The 20,399-nt window shown below is 41.8% G+C and overlaps 1 protein-coding gene across 1 annotated transcript in view; it reads right to left on the bottom strand.

The window, feature by feature from the left end:
* The window catches only part of LOC126234859 (sodium/hydrogen exchanger 9B2-like), a 178,182-nt gene that overhangs the window by 45,432 nt on the left and 112,351 nt on the right, over positions 1–20,399 (bottom strand). Inside the window, exon 8 of the mRNA XM_049943600.1 lies at positions 4,507–4,671. Coding sequence (XP_049799557.1) covers positions 4,507–4,671 — 165 coding nt within the window. The remainder of the gene's footprint in view (positions 1–4,506; positions 4,672–20,399) is intronic.

Raw genomic sequence — 20,399 nt, forward strand, 5'->3', positions numbered from 1 at the left:
TTCGAATGCGGGTCGGCAAAGGACGTTTGGTATTTGGTGCGTCAGATATTGGCTTTTCTCACACGCACGACTCCCGACAGGATAACTATCCGATCACTTCTTTTCCCCGATAAGATTTATTTCCCAAGAGCAAAAACGAACTCTGTGACGTGGATCAGCGGCCACGCTGTTAACTACCTCTTCGGTAATGGCGAAAAGACGGTACCCGACTTTTGGTATTACCTCAACGAACGACATTGTGCGATCGTCAAGAACCCTAAATATAGGCAATATTTTTCTAATTTTCTTTGGCGCGCACTCCATAATCCGCCTCGCAGCTGGATTATCGATGACATGAGAAGATAACCATAGCACCTCTTCCCAGTTCCTTTTTTTTCTGAGATTGAACAAACAACGGAAACAACACAGCAACGAGAAGACAGTCATCGAAAAATTCGCAGCGGGCTATAGTATGGAGCATCCTTTGTCGTAACGGGACGACTTCCTATTATTCTGTTTATGTAGCCGAAGAGGAACGGCCTTCCTTTTATCCATTTGTATAAAAATAAAATAAAATAAAAATAAAAAAGCAGAAAAACAAACCTTCCAAAACCATTTTTCCCTTTTTTTTTAAAAAAAAAGGCGCTTCAGTCCGGAACCGCGCTGTTATTAAAAAAAAAAAAAGCGTGTTCGGTCATAGGGTTACCTGCCCTCTGTAATGAAAAAAACTGAGTTTTCCGATCAACAACGATCTAAAACGGGTGTCTTACGACGTCCGTCCCGAGCAGATACAACGAACGAAAGCGAACAAAATGAGATTTTTTTTAAAAAAAAAAGTGGTCAGTGCGACATAATGCCAATCCTAAGGGTCAGGGTTCGATTCCCGGCTGGGTCGGAGATTTTCTCCCCTCAGGGAATGGGGGTTGTGTTGTCCTAATCATAATCATTTCATCCCCGTCGACGCGCAAGTCACCGAAGTTGCGTCAAATCGATAGACTTGCACCCGGCGAACGGTCTACACGACGGGAGGCCCTAGTCACAATACATTTACTTTTTTTTTGTTCTTGCGGTCAGCCTGATGGAGCTGGCCCAGCCTGGACTCTCTTCGTGTTAATGGAATTGCACATTTAAGAGCGCTGGTGTGAGTCTTCCAAAATGGTTCAAATGGCTCTGAGGACTATGGGACTTAACTTCTGAGGTCACCAGTCCCCTAGAACTTAGAACTACTTAAACCTAACTAACCTAAGGACATCACAAACATCCATGCCCGAGGCAGGTTTCGAACCTGCGACCGTAGCGGTCTCGCGGTTCCAGACCGTAGCGCCTAGAACCGCTCGGCCAATCCGGCCGGCGGGGGTCTTCCAACCCCCCCCCCCCCCCCCAAAAAAAAAACTCTATTTCTTGTAAATGAAGAAAAAATATATTAATATACTGTAGTTCTCTGTCATATCATCTGATACCATGATTTTTTTTACTCGTCCTTTTTTATATTCTAAAACAGAATGGTGCTGAAGGAAGGGGTGCAGCTAATCCCTATAACTAATCCCACAGTGTGAGATTCAGCTATTTGTTGCCACACCATATTTTGGGTGTTAATTTGTGGTAATAGTCTTGTGCATGTTTTGGAACCATTTAATTGGGACTGCTGGGCTGCTTTCTTGTGAAGTGTCACGGGTTCTACCACCCGTTGCGAACAGCTTGCAATACCAAAAGGTGGCTCCGAACACTTTGTAAGAATTTCATATTACAGTTTTTGTGTACGCAAAAGCTTCCCGTTCAGATTTATTATTACAGTTGTTGCACACATCTTTTCTTGAAAAATCCCTTAAATTGTTTTAAATGTCACTGGATGTGCCCAGTAAAGGTCCAGCTGGGTGTTACAGTGAATTTGTGTGCATTATTTTACGCGCTGCTAAAAACTTTTAAGAGTAGTCTGATTTTATTTAAAGCCTATACCGTTACGGTTATGTAATTTTACTGTCAAGTGCTCACTGATCTAAAGAAAATTTCTGCAATCTTAATTAACAAAAATTCAAAAGTGCATTAATGTACGAGGTTCAATCCCCATTTGCCCAGGCCTTCCCTGTCCTTCCTTGCAGAGGCATGTTGACGCGTCTCTCTGCTGCTGTAGACATTAACACTAATTTAATTCTTGTTTCTTTATATATATATGAAATGATATTTCAAGATGTAAAAATAATTTTTTACACAGCAGGGGTACTTCAACAGAAATTATAATCTTCGTGGATGTTCAAGTCTGACTTCTTCAAAATGAACGAAATAACACGATGCCTAAGCGTATACATCGTCAACAATAAACGTGATTAAAAGAAGAAATGCTGCGCTAGAAGGAAAACACCTACAGCTCTAAAAAGTAGTCGTCCTGTAGGGCATGGTAGTTTCGAAGGCATTGTGGTAGATGTAACGCCACTATACACTGCGTGTATTCCCACGTCATCGTTTCGCTTCGTACTTCGTGTTCCATGCACACTTAGCACATCCTTGTCTTATTTTCCTTACTCGTCAGATTGATATGTTTTGCAAAATGGGTCCAATACTGCACTTGCAGTCGTAGAGGTGTTTCACGTAGTGGTTTTCCACACTTTTCGTAGCCATCAGTTGGACATTTTTTAACATTACCTCCGGTATATTTATTCGGTAATAAGTATATGTTTCCTTTCTATGACCTGCTATTGTTTTTTGAATAATGTACGTACTAAATACAGCCATACCGGACACACAAAAAAAGTATGGCTTGACTTTCGCTCCCCCGAGTGTGACTCATGATGTTTACATTTGGTGCGTATTTATCTCCACTAGCGGACTCACTAAAGTATGACAAGGGGGTTAATAGTGAACAATGCTGCAGTGCCCAACGCCTTTCGGAAACGTTGTTGTTGTTGTGGTCTTCAGTCCTGAGACTGGTTTGATGCAGCTCTCCATGCTGCTCTATCCTGTGCAAGCTTCTTCATCTCCCAGTACGTACTGCAGCCTACATCCTTCTTAATCTGCTTAGTGTATTCATCTCTTGGTCTCCCTCTACGATTTTTACCCTCCACGCTGCCCTCCAATACTAAATTGGTGATCCCTTGATGCCTCAGAACATGTCCTACCAATCTGTCCCTTCTTCTAGTCAAGTTGTGTCACAAACTCCTCTTCTCCCCAATCCTATTTAGTACCTCCTCATTAGTTATGTGATCTACCCATCTAATCTTCAGCATTCTTCTGTAGCACCACACATTTCGAAAGCTTCTATTCTCTTTTTGTCCAAACTATTTATCGTCCATGTTTCACTTCCATACATGGCTACATTCCATACAAATACTTTCAGAAACGACGTCCTGACACTTGAATCTATACTCGATGTTAACAAATTTCTCTTCTTCAGAAACGCTTTCCTTGCCATTGCGAGTCTACATTTTATATCCTCTCTACTTCGACCATCATGAGTTATTTTGCTCCCCAAATAGCAAAACTCCTGTACTACTTTAAGTGTCTCATTTCCTAATCTAATTCCCTCAGAATCACCCGACTTAATTCGACTACATTACATTATCCTCGTTTTGCTTTTGTCGATGTTCATCTTATATCCTCCTATCAAGGCACTGTCCATTCCGTTCAACTGCTTTTCCAAGTCCTTTGTTGTCTCTGACAGAATTACAATGTCATCTGCGAACATTAAAGTTTTTATTTCTTCTCCATAGATTTTAATACATACTCCGATTTTTTTTGTTTCCTTTACTGCTTGCTCAATATACAGATTGAATAACATCGGGGAGAGGCTACAACCCTGTCTCACTCCCTTCCCAACCACCGCTTCCCTTTCATGTCCCTCGACTCTTATAACTGCCATCTGGTTTCTGTACAAATTGTAAATAGCCTTTCGATCCCTGTATTTTACCCCTGCCACCTTTAGAATTTGAAAGAGAGTATTCCAGCCAACATTGTCAAAAGCTTTCTCTAAGTCTACAAATGCTAGAAACGTAGGTTTGCCTTTTCTTAATCTAGCTTCTAAAATAAATCGTAGGGTCAGTATTGCCTCACGTGTTCCTATATTTCTACGGAATCCAAACTGATCTTCCCCGAGGTCGGCTTCTACCAGTTTTTCCATTCATCTGTAAAGAATTCGTGTTAGTATTTTGCAGCCGTGACTTATTAAACTGAGACTAAATCTAGCTGTTTTCTAGCACTGTACATGCAATAAAGACATATAAATAAAGGAAGCAGTGTTTCTAGCGACGATGCAGGGAGGAACCTGTGAGAGAGAGAGAGAGAGACAGAGAGAGAGAGAGAGAGAGAGAGAGAGAGAGAGAGAGAGAGAGAGAGAGAGATCTTTCGTAATTGCAGAATCGTTGATCCGTATCACATCACTCTATTTAACATTTAGATTTTCTAAATGCGGCATCCCATAAAATAGCGGTGAGTGCTACCCCAGAGAGATTCCTCCAACTTCTAGTGCAAGTGTTCCGCGCATAGCTGTCTCGACAAGTGGAGACGTGACATAGTGGAGCTGGGCTCGCGACTCACGTCTTCGACGTCGACGCCCTGGCTGGTCCAGGAGACGCAGGACACGAAGGCGGCGGCGACGCAGCCCAGCGGCCCGGCGCCGTCGAAGCCGATGGCCTCGCTGCCGAACACGGCCAGCAAACCGCCCCCCAGCAGCATCAGCACGCGCAGCGGCACCACGAACGGCTGCACAGGCGACACACAGTTAGCTGCGTCCCAGTGTGTAAAGGGTATCTTACACCGAGAGGCATGGAAAAAAAAAAATTAGAACTCTCCAGCTGGACATTTTTATTATTACTTCTCAGTGGTTCCAACTTTCAACTGTCGCAGCGACGCTAAAATGACAGATACGTAAACAGTTTACTTATTTTCAACCTCTTATACTTCTGAATGACATAATGAGAGAGAGAGAGAGAGATTTTTCGTATATTGAGCAAGCAGTAAAGGAAACAAAAGAAAAATTCAGAGTAGTTATCAAAATCTATGGAGAAGAAATAAAAACTTTGAGGTTCGCCGATGACATTGTCATTCTGTCAGAGACAACAAAGGACTTGGAAGAGCAGTTGAACGGAATAGACAGTGTCTTGAAAGGAGGATATAAGATGAACATCAACAAAAGCAAAACGAGGATAATGCAATGTAGTCGAATTAAGTCGGGAGATGCTGAGGGAATTAGATTAGGAAATGAGACACTTAAAGTAGTACAGGAGTTTTGCTATTTGGGGAGCAAAATAACTGATGATGGTCGAAGTAGAGAGGATATAAAATGTAGACTGGCAATGGCAAGGAAAGCGTTTCTGAAGAAGAGAAATTTGTTAACATCAAGTATAGATTTAAGTGTTAGGAAGTCGTTTCTGAAAGTATTTGTATGGGCTGTATCCATGTATGGAAGTGAAACATGGACGATAAATAGTTTAGACAAGAAGAGAATAGAAGCTTTCGAAATGTGGTGCTACAGAAGAATGCTGAAGATTAGATGGGTAAATTACATAACTAATGAGGAGGTATTGAATAGAATTGGGGAGAAGAGGAGTTTGTGGCACAACTTGACTAGAAGAAGGGATCGGTAGGTAGGACATGTTCTGAGGCATCAAGGGATCACCAATTTAGTATTGGAGGGCAGCGTGGAGGGTAAAAATCGTAGATGGAGACTAAGAGATGAATACACTAAGCAGATTCAGAATGATGTAGGTTGCAATAGGTACTGGGAGATGAAGAAGCTTGCACAGGATAGAGTAGCATGGAGAGCTGCAGCAAACCAGTCTCAGGGCTGAAGACCACAACAACAACAACAACAACACACTTCTGAATCACCTTCAACAGACGGCACTTATAAGACTCGATGGGCACGAAAGGGAAGCACTGGTTCAAAAAGGAGTTAGATCGGGTTGTAGCCTGTACCTGATATGTACATAGAGCAAGCGGTAAAGGAAAAAAAAATTGAACAAGGAGTTAAAGTTCAGGCAGAATGTAAACTGTTCCAGTTCCGCCGTGGATAAAGTATACCGTGTACGGTAAAGTGACGCTTCCAAAACCCGCGCTTTAGATGACGGGGTGAACAGCAGCTGTGCAGATGTGTATGGGTGAACAGACGAGCAACTGTTGAGCAACTGACCGCCTAGATGAACCAAACGGCTACCAACAGTGTCTCCTCAACGACCGTTCAGCGAAAGTAGCTGCGTAAGGAGCACCTCTCATTGATACACCTACACTACTGGCCATTAACATTGCTACACCAAGAAGAAATGCAGATGATAAATAAGTATTCATTGGACAAATATATTATACTAGAACTGACATGTTATTACATTGTCACGCAATTTGGGTGCATAGATCCTGAGAAATCAGTACTCAGAACAACCACCTCTGGCCGTAATAACGGCTTTGATACGCCTGAGCATTGTGTCAAACAGAGCTTGGATGGCGTGTACAGGTACAGCTGTCCATGAGGCTTCAACACGATACCACAGTTCATCAAGAGTAGTGACTGGCGTATTGTGATGAGCCAGTTGCTCGGCCACCATTGACCAGACGTTTTCAATTGGTGAGAGATCTGGAGAATGTGCTGGCCAGGGCAGCAGTCGAACATTTCCTGTATCCAGAAAGACCCGTACAGGACCTGCAACATGTGGTTGTGCATTATCCTGCTGAAATGTAAGGTTTCGCAGGGATCGAATGAAGGGTAGAGCCACGGGTCGTAACACATCTGAAATGTAACGCCCACTGTTCAAAGTGCCGTCAGAGCGAACAAGAGGAAACGAGACGTGTAACCAGTGGCATCCCATACCATCACGCCGGCTGATAGGCCAGTATGGCGATGACCAATACACGCTTCCAATGTGCGGTCACCGCGATGTCGCCAAACACGGATTCGACCATCATGATGCTGTAAACAGAACCTGGATTCATCCGAAAAATGACATTTTGCCATTCGTGCGCCCTGGTTTGTCGTTGAGTACACCATTGCAGGCGCTCCTGTCTGTGATGCAGCGTCAAGGGTAACCGCAGCCACGGTCTCCGAGCTGACAGTCCATGCTGCTGCGAACGTCGTCGAACTGTTCACGCAGATGGTTGTTGTCTTGCAAACGCCCCCATCTGTTGACTCAGGGATCGAGACGTGGCTGCACGATCCGTTACAGCAATGCGGATAAGATGCCTGTCATCTCGACTGCTAGTGATACTAGGCCGTTGGGATTCAGCACGGCGTTCCGTATTACCCTACTGAACCCACCGATTCCATATTCTTCTAACAGTCATTGGATCTCTACCAACGTGAGCAGCAATGTCGCGATACGATAAACCGCAATCGCGATAAGCTAGAATCCGTTTATCAAAGTAGGAAACGTGATGGTACGCATTTCTCCTCCTTACACGAGGCATCACAACAACGTTTCATTTGGCAACGCCGGTTAACTGCTGTTTGTGTATGAGAAATCGGTTGGAAACTTTCCTCATGTCAGCACGTTGTAGGTGTCGCCACTGGCACCAAACTTGGTGAATGCTCTGAAAAGCTAATCATTTGCACATCACAGCATCTTCTTCCTGTCGGTTAAATTTCGCGTCTGTAGCACGTCATCTTCATGGTGTAGCAATTTTAATGGCCAGTAGTGTTAAAGACGTAATAAACTGATCTTTATGTAGATATTCGCTAACATTGTAGGCTACGAGAAGCCGATCAACATGTTCGAGTGCAACGTAAGTCACAGTGGTGCACTGAAGATGACGTGATGGGTAGGATCACATAAATAAAAAGACTGTAAGGGTGCATATTGTGATTACCAGTTGAATTACAAAGACGATCAGCCCTAGTGGAATGGCACTTCGTCCAGTTACAAAAGTATCAGTCACGGTTTTCTTGTACGGATAATCAAATGGAAATTGACAGGTTATATCGATCTGACATAAAATCCTGTTAAGTATTGGTCTTACTTAAATCAGCAATCTGAACACACTATGACCATAATGGCATCCAAGCGGAGGATGACAAAGAGAAGGTCAAAATACTAAATTCGTTTTCCAGAATTGTTTTACCGAGGCCTGCGGTTTCTCCTTTCGGTCTTCAACGTTAAATAGACATAGAAAAGGCGACTGAACTGATGACATACCTATACGTATGGGAAGAACTTGCTCCTCTTTTAACTTCAGTCTGGAGTGAAGAAGCTTTCCAAGTGACTGGTACCTATTTTCAGGAAGGACATCGAACAGACGCACACAACTATAGGCATATAGCTATGATATAGGTCTATTGTAGAACTTTTTACTGGAGCTATAGCCGGCCGGTGTGGCCGTGCGGTTCTAGGCGCGTCAGTCTGGAACCGCGAGACCGCTACGGTCGCAGGTTCGAATCCTGCCTCGGGCATGGATGTGTGTGATGTCCTTAGGTTAGTTAAGTTTAAGTAGTTCTAAGTTCTAGGGGACTGATGACCTCGGCAGTTAAGTCCCATAGTGCTCAGAGCCATTTGAACCATTTTGAACTGGAGCTATAAACCGTTTAGAGAACATTTTTCAGAGAGTCCGCTAAGGAAATTTTGTTAGTATAGAGGAGAGATTACGAAATATGTCAGAGATTAGTTGTAACGTGGTATAACGTTCTAAATTAAAAAGAACCTCATGAACTCATGCTCGCATTATCGTTGGTATAGAAATCGTATTTATAACGAAAACCAAAGAGCGATAGTGTACATTTTTATAAAACTTCTTCATTAATACTTCTCTTCCAACTGTCGCATTATACATGAAACAGTATAAAGTTTTCGTCACTCACTATTTAACGTCGCCGTCTACAAAGGGTTGTCAGAGACATCTCTTGAGCGACGGCGGAAGCGACCATTTATAAGCGCGCGGAAGTTAAAGCAAGCGCAGAGTCTCATGCAAAGAACCTTAATACAATTTTTTTATATCGAGAAATTGCTGGAAAGAGCTGGTAGTTATGATTAATGATAATTTAAAAAAGATTTATTTCTTCATACTCAGTTTCACATTTTTTCGGTGTGACAAATTTCTATTTTTCTGGATCATCGTCGGAGGTAAAAACAAAGCAAAATATTTATTTTCTACTATTTTCAAAGAGAGGAATAGTGTTGTACGTAATTCCTGAAGTTACTTACGTTGTTGCGTAAGCAGCCGGTCGTGTCTGTGTCAGAACTACATATCAGAACACTGTAGATTGCAGTTGTGGCCTGTTTTAAACAGGTAAATGGTGGAGGGAGGGGAGAGAGGGTAAAGACTGGAAGTGGGGGGGGGGGGGGGAGAGAAAAAGTGGAGCGCGGGCGATTGAGAAAGAGAAAAGATGATGGAGAATGGTGATAAAAATCTGCAAAATAATTCAACAAAGTAGCTGAATACTCTCTTGACCATCATGTCGGTTATAGTGTTAATAATGACTTCTAGTGCCAGGAAAGAAGATGATATTCTTTTTGACAATAGTTCAAAGTCGAGACTTGCGTTGAACAGACCTTTTTATTTGAAACAGTGACTGGAAGTAGTTTTGCGTATGCAAAAATGTGTGGTGGTGTGTTGGGGCTTATGGGCGCTCAACATAGAGGTCATCAGCGCCCCCAACAATGTGTAACATCTTGTAGCTAAAGTGGCAAGAATATCGTTTTCAATCGTAAATTTGATCTGTGTTCAGTAACTTTGACTTTAGAAGAAAAGGTAGTAACTTTGAGATTAAATCTCAAAAAGAGGCAATTGTGTCACATCACAAAGATGAACTCCAAACGTTTATTTCTATGCAGGAGAATGTGCAGGAATTGTGGCTCAAGATTAAAAGAACAGTTGACAATCATTATATAATATGAACCTAATAGAACAATTCATGATGAGAACGTCTCTCTGTGGTACACAGTCACTGTATAGAAACTCTTAAAGAAATAGCGTCTCCTGGATAACAGCTGTAAACAGGGCTATAGATAGTGAGATGCTGATTGAAACCTGTTTAACTGTCAAGAGAATAACGTGTGATGCCCTCTTCAGAAGCATTCAATCATACCTTAATAAGATTTTAAAGTTGTGCTAAGACTGACAAGTTGTTTTAAATGTACAGGAATGTAAAATAACGGGAAAAGTTTATTTAGTTTTCATTAGCAGGTGAGTGACAGAAGGGCTTAGCATTTATGTTTAATTTTTTAAAATATATTTAGTAATTTCTGCTGATATGAGAACGGTATATTGGGTTGAAATTTCAATTTCACAGGTCGAAATAAATTTTCACTGTGTTATTAAAGTTAACTTGCCCTCTACGTCTTATGATTTAAACATTGTCAAGAATCTTTGACTTCATATAAAAGGAAAGCAATCATGTTTTTGTAGGTGTAGTATCTCATTAAAAGAGAAGTCAATAAAATTACGTTTTCAATACGACACTTCTGAAGCCAACTGACAAAATAAAGAATCAGTTTCCCTACGGCAAATCTATTTAAGGGAATACGTTAAAGAAAACTCACGAAATATTCGAGTACTTAATATAGCCAAAAGAGCTCCTGCTTCTGCACATTACCTATCTCGGAGAATAATGTACATTTCAAACCCGCGTCCGGCTATCCTGATTTAGTTTTTCCGTGATTTACCTAAATCGCTTCAGGCAAATGTTGGGATGATTCCTTTGAAAGGGCATGGTCGACTTCCTTCCCTATCCTTCGCTAACCCGATGGTACCGATGACCTCGCTCTTTGGTCCCCTGCCCCAAATAAACCAGCGAACCAACATCTTACGAGTTATTTGATTTTGGAATTAAATGCATGTCCGATGACGTACAAATCTTTTTAAGACCAAAGTATCGTAAGATATAAACTGTATTCGCTGGTTTCCGTTCAAAGTTGGTACGTGTAAGGACAATCTGTGAGGTTCCTTCAGTATATAACGCCGCTTGTTGACGTCTGAAATAGTTTCAGAGAATAAAGGGCAGAGGGAACTAGAGGGAAAATTGCAGTAGGCTTCTAAAGAATTTCTGCGTGTCGGGTTAAAGTTGTTCTCGATGCACTAAGATTGATAGTGACTGAATGGTGACAAAATGTGCATTTCGTTTGTACAAGAGATATGGTATAAACAGAGGAGAAGTTATTCTAATTTTACACTGCGCTGCCATCCCTCTAACAACTTTACACAAAGTGTTGATCAAAATGTTATTTGAATACAGTATTAAACTTTGTACACTAGTAATTTAACGATTCTCAGTGCTAATAACTAAGTTAAAATTCCACAGCTCATTCTGTGCCCAATAATTCATTATTACCCTTAAGTATATGCAATACACTCGTGTATTGCAGTAGGGCACGAATGCAACTTAGGAAGTTTGTTCAATAAGCTTCCCTAGGAACATTGTGTAGGGTGTCACGCACAAGTAAAAGGCCAGGTAACAAGTCTTAAGTAAGACTGGCTCTTCAAGCAAAGTGTTAACTAGTGAAAAGTGCACCTTAAATTTTAGCGTAACTTCTCTAAATGCGCACATTACGAATGCTGAAATAATGCTTGGCCAACAATTACGAAAAGCCGAATCACTTAATTGCTTTCTATGTTTTCCTATATCAATATTAAAAATGTTAATCCATAGTAACCATCCACGTAGAATATTTTCGTTACATTGTAATGTCACAGTTTAGTATGAACAATTTTAGTAGTGATATGACTGCTTGACATTCTGCGATGTATGTAGGAATCAAAGACGCTATAATCTTGCAGAGAGATACGAACAATATTATCATCTGTGACTTACATATAATTTTTGTTGTTATCTGGAATTTTTATTTATTCTGAGTATTGTTGTTCGGACTATTGTTCTCGTTAAGATTATCTTGAAACTACTACAGCTCTATAGATATACTGTATTGTACCAGAAGAAATAAAAGAGCTTATTTCAATTGATTGATAGGTGAGATTATTAATTATTCTTCTACAATTACATTCTCATTAGTATCTAGAGAGTTCCAGATATCTCCGTTGACATGCATTTGAAGAGATGCTGGAGACGTGGTGAACGAACCTGCAATCACACGGCGATTCTTTACAGACTGAAGGATTCGCATTTCGTCCGACAGCAAACAGCATAAAGCACAATATCGTCGAAATAATATTCGAACACAATATAAAGCACCACAACAAACAATATTCAAAAACTGTTATCGTCCACAGACAGGACGCTGACTTGGGTATTTCTCAGAAACACCATTATTATACGTAAAGTATTGTATTTCACATACATTATATGTACTATTGTTATAAGGAAATAATATAATATTTTTTTCTTGTATGATTGCTCGAGTGTTACTGACGGAGAGGTGTACTTAAGAGGACGCTGAATAGCAAAGAACTGTTACAGCAGTCCACTACGCGGCAATCTACAAAAAGTAGGTGTACATTTTCATCTCTATCCCTGCTGACTTTTCTGCGGGTGTTGTAGGGAAGAATTAGTGGTAGACAGGCACTTTCCCTTTTTGTAGCTTAGAAGTAGTTAGTACCAAAGTTTATTCGTGTCAACTATCTGTACATTATCGCTACGTAAACGATATTAGATTATTTCTTGTGTGCAGTTGCGTAACAGGCAAACATGTTTTTGCAGTATAGTATTGTTGAGGACCCAATTGCAGTTAAATTAAGCAATTTAAACTGTGTCACACGATCTGTGTCAAATATTAATAATTTTAAAGTCAGGTCAAGACAGTAAGCTAAAATGGCAGAACAGAACGAACAAAATGCTCCGCAGGCAAAGTGCAAGAGATTGCTGATTCGATTACGTTTTTGTTAGCGCGTATGAACAAAAACGGATTATGAACAGAATTTCAAAATAGTCAAACAGCGCTAAGAACTGAATAGTCGTACAGCGTTAAAATATGAATTTCAAACATAATTTCAAAACTGTCAGTTTGAATTAAAAACCGAATTGCAGGTAACTAAAACTGCATTGTATAATCAAGTCATAGGGTCGCAAACTGTACTCAGCTGTGCAATTCAACAGATTTCTAATGCAAGATCGGTATAAGCATTTGCCAGACGCGTTTAATAATTTAAAATCGGAATCTGAAAATGTGAAATTAGGCCAATACGGTATTATCGAATACTGTTGCTGAGTTGTCACAAGCAATAGATAATGTGACTCGGGGTTTGCGCGACATTACAAAAGTGCAAATCACGCAACAAACGGAACAATTTACAGACTTTTTCCAGCAGTAGGTAGGTTTTCTTGTGTCAGAAACATACATAAAACAAAATTTATACAACTGTTGACAGATTAACAAAGTTTATATAATCTTCGACCAAATTTTGGCGTTTTCCAGTGCATATTCTGCTGCCTGGTGAAGGTCACCTTCTGTACGGGTAGCTGGACACAGTTGACACTGAAGCATATAAGGAACAGTCTGTTCTTCCCCGCAGTCACATTGGGTTTTGTTTTCTTCAATGTATCCCATTTTGCCAGTTTAATCCATGATCTGCTCACTCCTGACCTCAGCCTATTTAAGGACTTCCGGATTGGCTAGTTCTCATCACGACCAGGGGGTAAATATTCTGAAAACATCTTCCAACCAGGAGAGTGGGATGTCTCAGCCCTCCATAGTTGCAGCCTGGCTTCTTCATCAGTGGTTGTTAGTTTCTCCGATGAGCCGAGGAAACTTTTCTTTGACCTTACCCGTTGTGGGTAGGGTTGTTGCCTATGCATAGGTTGCGTTTTCTCCTGCTCCACTTTCGTTGTTTCCGTGTTTGCTGCTACTTCTCTTCGGACAGAAGGTGGGTGCAATTCCTGAAAGGTGATAGAGGAATTCGACTGGAGTTGACTTCAAGTAGCCTGTTATAATACTGCATGTGTCGCTTAGGGCAATATCCACCTTTTTGACATGTGTTGACTTATACCAAACAGGATAGGTATACTCTGCAGTGGAGTAGCATAATGCCAGTACAGAAATTCGAACGGTTTCAGCTAGACTGTCCCACTGTGATCCGACCAATTTTCCCAGTAGGTTGTTCCTGTTGGAAACTTTTGATTTGAAATTCATGCAGTTTTTTTATGAACGTTAAAGACCTGTCGAGTGTTATTCTTACGTGTTTTGGAGCGTCACAGTGTCCAAGACACACAGCTGACATACCCTTGAACAAAAGATTCAGTCTGAGGTAGAGGATGTCGTGTCAGACAAAGATTTAGCCGATCAGGAATCTGTCTGCAAGCAAGTCGCAGATGTGAGCGCAAGCAAGTAAATGATTTACGTCACGCTTACCAGGATAATTATTCAGTTGTCGCGGACAGTGAATCTGTTAATGAAAGATGTAGTCCATTCATAACGCAGCAAGCTTTTGGAACTAATGAACAGGTCCATACGTAAACTTTAACACAAGCGAATGTAATGACAAATCATGTTACATATTACGCGGCGTTACATATGCAGGAGAATTTAATGAAGCACAGACAGTTTCCATCTTATAATCCGGAAAAGAAGTCTATACATCCGCCGGCCACAGTGACCGAGCGGTTCTAGGCGCTTTAGTCTGGAACCGCGCGACCGCGACGGTAGCAGGTTCGAATCTTGCCTCGGGCATGGATGTGTGTGATGTCCTTAGGTTAGTTAGGCTTAAGTAGTTCTAAGGTCTAGGGGACTGATGACCTCAGATGTTAAGTCCCATAGTGCTCAGAGCCATTTGAACCATTTTTTCTATACATCCAGATGTTTTTGTTAGGTCATTTAAAGGAGTTTTACCGGGAATATGGACGAAAAACCAGAAGATTAGTTATGCGAGTGGGCATATTTTAGGAGATGGAGCTCTATTAGTAGTTGAAGCAGCAGAAACCTGCAATACGTATGCTTAGAATACTGAGAGCAAAATTGCCACTGGACACAGAAACTATATTATTGCATGTCAGCAAAACAAATTTTGATGAGTTTTTGATTGCTGTGGATGCCGTAGATACTTTAATGGAAAACACCAGAGCCAGAGGGAACAATGGAAATGGATATAACAGGTCAAATAGAAAGAATTATGGAAACGGACATACCAAAAACTATCAGCAACATGCGAATGCTTATGAAAACCAACAAACGGGTTCCCTCAACACAGGTTTTAACAATGCCAATAATCAAAGAAATGAAAAAAGTATACCCATGGATGCAAATACAAGAACAAGAAACATGTTAGGCGATTTAATCCCGGTTATAACAGAACCCAGGAACGTCAAACTGACATCGGAATAGTAATATGCCACCAACTCAAAATGAAACCAGCAATGATTGGCGGAACCCGTCACAAATTATTACTGCCGTTACAGATGAACAAGCATCACCAAACCATAGACACCAGGAAAACAAGACGCGCCATCACCGAAAGGCTAGTCGGAGTTAGTGAATGGGAGTGTGACAGTAATATTAAGATAAGGTACAACCTTGGTGCTGATATTATGGACGAATCATTGCGCGGTGAGAAATCCCGAAACTTTAAACCGTAAAGCATGCTACAAACGAACATTGTGGGATTCAGTGTTATAGCAATCTTAGATACAGGCGCAAGTGTAAATGCTGTCTCCACAGTTCTTATGAAGAGATTGCAGGAACGAGCAAATTTCGTAACCTTACTGTGGCGAAATGCATTGGTGCTGCAGGAGGACGCTCTCGTTAGATTAAACTGCAAATAAGAATCAAAGTGGACCTCGGTAATGGAGCTGTAGGTCGCACGTACCTACTGGTACCTAATCTTGTTTTGGACTTAATTTTGGGGCATGAATTACTGATAGAGATGAATGCCTCCAGTAAGTTCATGTTGCCTATAGACAGACCTCTGACAGTTCTTCTGGTACAGAAGCAGGAACTGTATTGGTCCTATTGTCAAAGAATTCATTATTCGGTATAATAGCAGGAAAATCACTAGCCCAATGACCAGTGATTCTAGCATAAACATACTAGAGCAGATTAACGCAAAAGTAACTGAATTAACGCCCTAATGCTTCAACAAATGCCCGAATTAAAACAATTGCTACAGGATTATGCTATGGTGTTTGAAGAGAAACCAGGCATCATAAGATGATATGTCTGTCATTTAAATGTGAGACGACATAAAACATACTGTCACAGGTATTTCTCCATTCATTGGTCACTAATCTCTACCACCGACAGAGAAATAAAGTGAAGGCTTAGCTGAGGCATTGCTGAGCCATCCAATACTTACTGTAGCACCTTTTCACTTGGTACCCAATCAGATGAGAGTGTTCGCTTGGTTCTGGATGCCAGAGAAATAAATAAATTATTCCTTCAGTAAGAACACAATCTCCTAATATAGAAGAATTAATCCAAAAATTTCCTGGTGTCAAGATTTGTTTCCACAATAGATTTAAGTCTCGTTTTGGAAATTCCTATTATACATGGAATCAAGAAAGTATACCATCTTTCTTTACTTGGTGCGCAGTTACCAATTTACTGTACTACCATTCGATCTTAATGTGAGTTTGTATGTATTCATTTCTGCACTAGATACAGTCTTAGGACCTGAAGTACGTGATGTGGTCACACCATTTATGGATAAAATGTTAATTACGATACCTATTTGGGAGCAACATGTGTAGATTTTAAGACGAATGCTGGAGAACTTCCTACTATCAGGGGTGACTGCCAACCTCAATAAATCGAAATTTGCAATAACTGATATCAACTTTGTAGGACATCTGATTTTGTCACATGGGATTTTACCTACGAAAAAGAAGATTAGTGCAATAGAAAATGAGCCACCACCACGTAACAGAACCAAATTAAAGGTATTCTTAGGATTAGCTTCATTTTATCATCATTTCATATCAAATCAAGTCTTAAATTCAGAAGCATTGTTGTGTTTATTAAGGAAGAATGTGCCATGGCAATGGACTCATGAGTGTGAGATAGCATTTAACAATATTAAAACCACTCTTGTCAGTGCACCTATCTTACATCATCCAGTCGTGACATTATATTTTGGGTTGACGACAGATGCCTTGTCCTGTGATTTAGGAGCCTGTCTACGTAAGATCCAGTTAGTTGATGGTGTACGTACTTTTTTTGCCATGTCTTTTGCAAGTCGAACGCTCACTAACTGTGAACGAGCTTATACAGCTAGAGAACTGGAAGCATTGGCAGTTACATGGGCATTTAGAAAATTTCATTACTATCTAGCTGGAGGATATCCTAGAGTAAATTGTGATCACCAGGCACTAAGTTTTCTGAATATTTGCAAGCTTTTACGTCATCAATTAGCTAGATGGACCCTTATTCTACAAGAATACCGTTTTGAAATTACGTATGTCCATGGCAGAGATAATGTTATTGCAGATGCCCTAACGAGACTATCGGAAGCTGTGGAAATAGAAGACCAAACAACGGAAAGTCTTGCTAATGAAGGATGTGGAAAATCGAAGAGCGTATCTTAGAACGTGCAGGAACATGGTACAACTACAACGAACAGATCCTCGTTGGAATCATGTCATTCAGAAGGTTCAGGCTGAAAATTCACCAAGGATAAATGAGCTGTATCAATTGCATGATAATGTCTTATTTCACAAGAGACATTATTCATCAAACAATTGGTGTGTTTGAATTCCACAAGACTATGTTCAGAAATTAATACGATATGCACACGTAGTTTGGGGACACTGTGGAGTGTATAGATGCTCAGAAAAGACTGGAAAATGTAAACCTGTTTCCCATCTAAAAAGAATTGTGCAAAGCACGATGAAGAAGTGTCAAATCTGTCAGAAGGCACAACCTTCGAATCACGGCGCCGGAGGAATGTTACATCCAGTTACTACTGTAGAATCACTACGTGTTATGAGCGTGGATGTAATGGGACCGCTGCCGCGTGCTAGAGGAAATGTCAAGTAGATTGTTGGATTCTACGATCTATTCATTAAATATGTAAAATTATATCCAATCGAGGCATGTACTGCTCAGTCCATCATCCACAGACTCACGAAGGATTATACACTCCTGGAAATGGAAAAAAGAACACATTGACACCGGTGTGTCAGACCCACCATACTTGCTCCGGACACTGCGAGAGGGCTGTACAAGCAATGATCACACGCACGGCACAGCGGACACACCAGGAACCGCGGTGTTGGCCGTCGAATGGCGCTAGCTGCGCAGCATTTGTGCACCGCCGCCGTCAGTGTCAGCCAGTTTGCCGTGGCATACGGACCTCCATCGCAGTCTTTAAGACTGGTAGCATGCCGCGACAGCGTGGACGTGAACCGTATGTGCAGTTGACGGACTTTGAGCGAGGGCGTATAGTGGGCATGCGGGAGGCCAGGTGGACGTACCGCCGAATTGCTCAACACGTGGGGCGTGAGGTCTCCACAGTACATCGATGTTGTCGCCAGTGGTCGGCGGAAGGTGCACGTGCCCGTCGACCTGGGACCGGACCGCAGCGACGCACGGATGCACGCCAAGACCGTAGGATCCTACGCAGTGCCGTAGGGGACCGCACCGCCACTTCCCAGCAAATTAGAGACACTGTTGCTCCTGGGGTATCGGCGAGGACCATTCGCAACCGTCTCCATGAAGCTGGGCTACGGTCCCGCACACCGTTAGGCCGTCTTCCGCTCACGCCCCAACATCATGCAGCCCGCCTCCAGTGGTGTCGCGACAGGCGTGAATGGAGGGACGAATGGAGACGTGTCGTCTTCAGCGATGAGAGTCGCTTCTGCCTTGGTGCCAATGATGGTCGTATGCGTGTTTGGCGCCGTGCAGGTGAGCGCCACAATCAGGACTGCATACGACCGAGGTACACAGGGCCAACACCCGGCATCATGGTGTGGGGAGCGATCTCCTACACTGGCCGTACACCACTGGTGATCGTCGAGGGGACACTGAATAGTGCACGGTACATCCAAACCGTCATCGAACCCATCGTTCTACCATTCCTAGACCGGCAAGGGAACTTGCTGTTCCAACAGGACAATGCACGTCCACATGTATCCCGTGCCACCCAACGTGCTCTAGAAGGTGTAAGTCAACTACCCTGGCCAGCAAGATCTCCGGATCTGTCCCCCATTGAGCATGTTTGGGACTGGATGAAGCGTCGTCTCACGCGGTCTGCACGTCCAGCACGAACGCTGGTCCAACTGAGGCGCCAGGTGGAAATGGCATGGCAAGCCGTTCCACAGGACTGCATCCAGCATCTCTACCATCGTCTCCATGGGAGAATAGCAGCCTGCATTGCTGCGAAAGGTGGATATACACTGTACTAGTGCCGACATTGTGCATGCTCTGTTGCCTGTGTCTATGTGCCTGTGGTTCTGTCAGTGTGATCATGTGATGTATCTGACCCCAGGAATGTGTCAATAAAGTTTCCCCTTCCTGGGACAATGAATTCACGGTGTTCTTATTTCAATTTCCAGGAGTGTATTCCGCATGTGGGAAAGCCGCACGTACTACTGTCTGACAATGCAGCCAATTTTATGGGACACAGGCGGAGAAGATATTTACGAAACAACGGGATTAGATTTCTATGTTTTCCTTTATCAATATTAAAAATGTTAATCCATAGTGACCATCCACGCAGAATATTTTCATTACATGTCCTGAACTGTTCGTATGTGTTGATGTTCTTTCATTACTTATATATGTATGTATGAGCGCAAGAGTAAGTGTGTCTATAGAACAGTATCGTTGGGTACCCGCAACCTCCTCTCTCCTTCCCGTTTACCTGCAGAGCAGACATTGTGGCTGTCAGTTACTATCAGTCTCGTTAGGGTAGAACTGCTCACTCAGATTACCAGTTTACATTCGCGACATCCTGCCTCCCTTTTCATATATTTAACAGCTCTTAGGCTCTGCTAATCACAGCCGACGAACAGCGATTGATAAGAGACAGCGCAGACAAGAAAAGGAATTCTGAGGCGAAGCATAAAAGCTGCTGCACTTGGGACCGTCTGACATCACTATAGTGTCTCTGGCATTGGACTGCAAGTCAGTTCAGGACTCACAGATAACTCAAAGGCAAAGCTATTCGACAACGAGTTTTTCCTGTGATGATGACTATACTAATCGTGGAGTGATAGTACTGATTATTAACTATAACACAGTTGAAATATCTGATGGCTTAATGGCTAATCCAGATTCCTCATTAGTAAAACTAGCTAGGCCTATTAGTAAAAGTATCTGGTGCCTTATAATACCCTATGAGATAAATAGGGATGAGGAAAAGTTATTTCATCCCCACGATCAGAACCGGATGCCACTCTAGGCACTTTGCTCGAAACCAAAAGTAATATTTAAAAAACCGCAAAACAAAATCATATAAAACATTGCTTTAATACTTCATTGTGTTATATGAAACATATTTCTGTTCCTCATAAACACCTTTCGCACTTATAAATGACAACAGAAAACCCTTGCCTCTGATCACGACGAAGAACGTACTATTGAATACAAAATAACAATAATAATTAAATAGATTTCTTTATGTTTGTGCAC

This window comes from Schistocerca nitens, chromosome 2 (genome assembly GCF_023898315.1).
Source record: "Schistocerca nitens isolate TAMUIC-IGC-003100 chromosome 2, iqSchNite1.1, whole genome shotgun sequence".
Classification (NCBI taxonomy): domain Eukaryota; kingdom Metazoa; phylum Arthropoda; class Insecta; order Orthoptera; family Acrididae; genus Schistocerca; species Schistocerca nitens.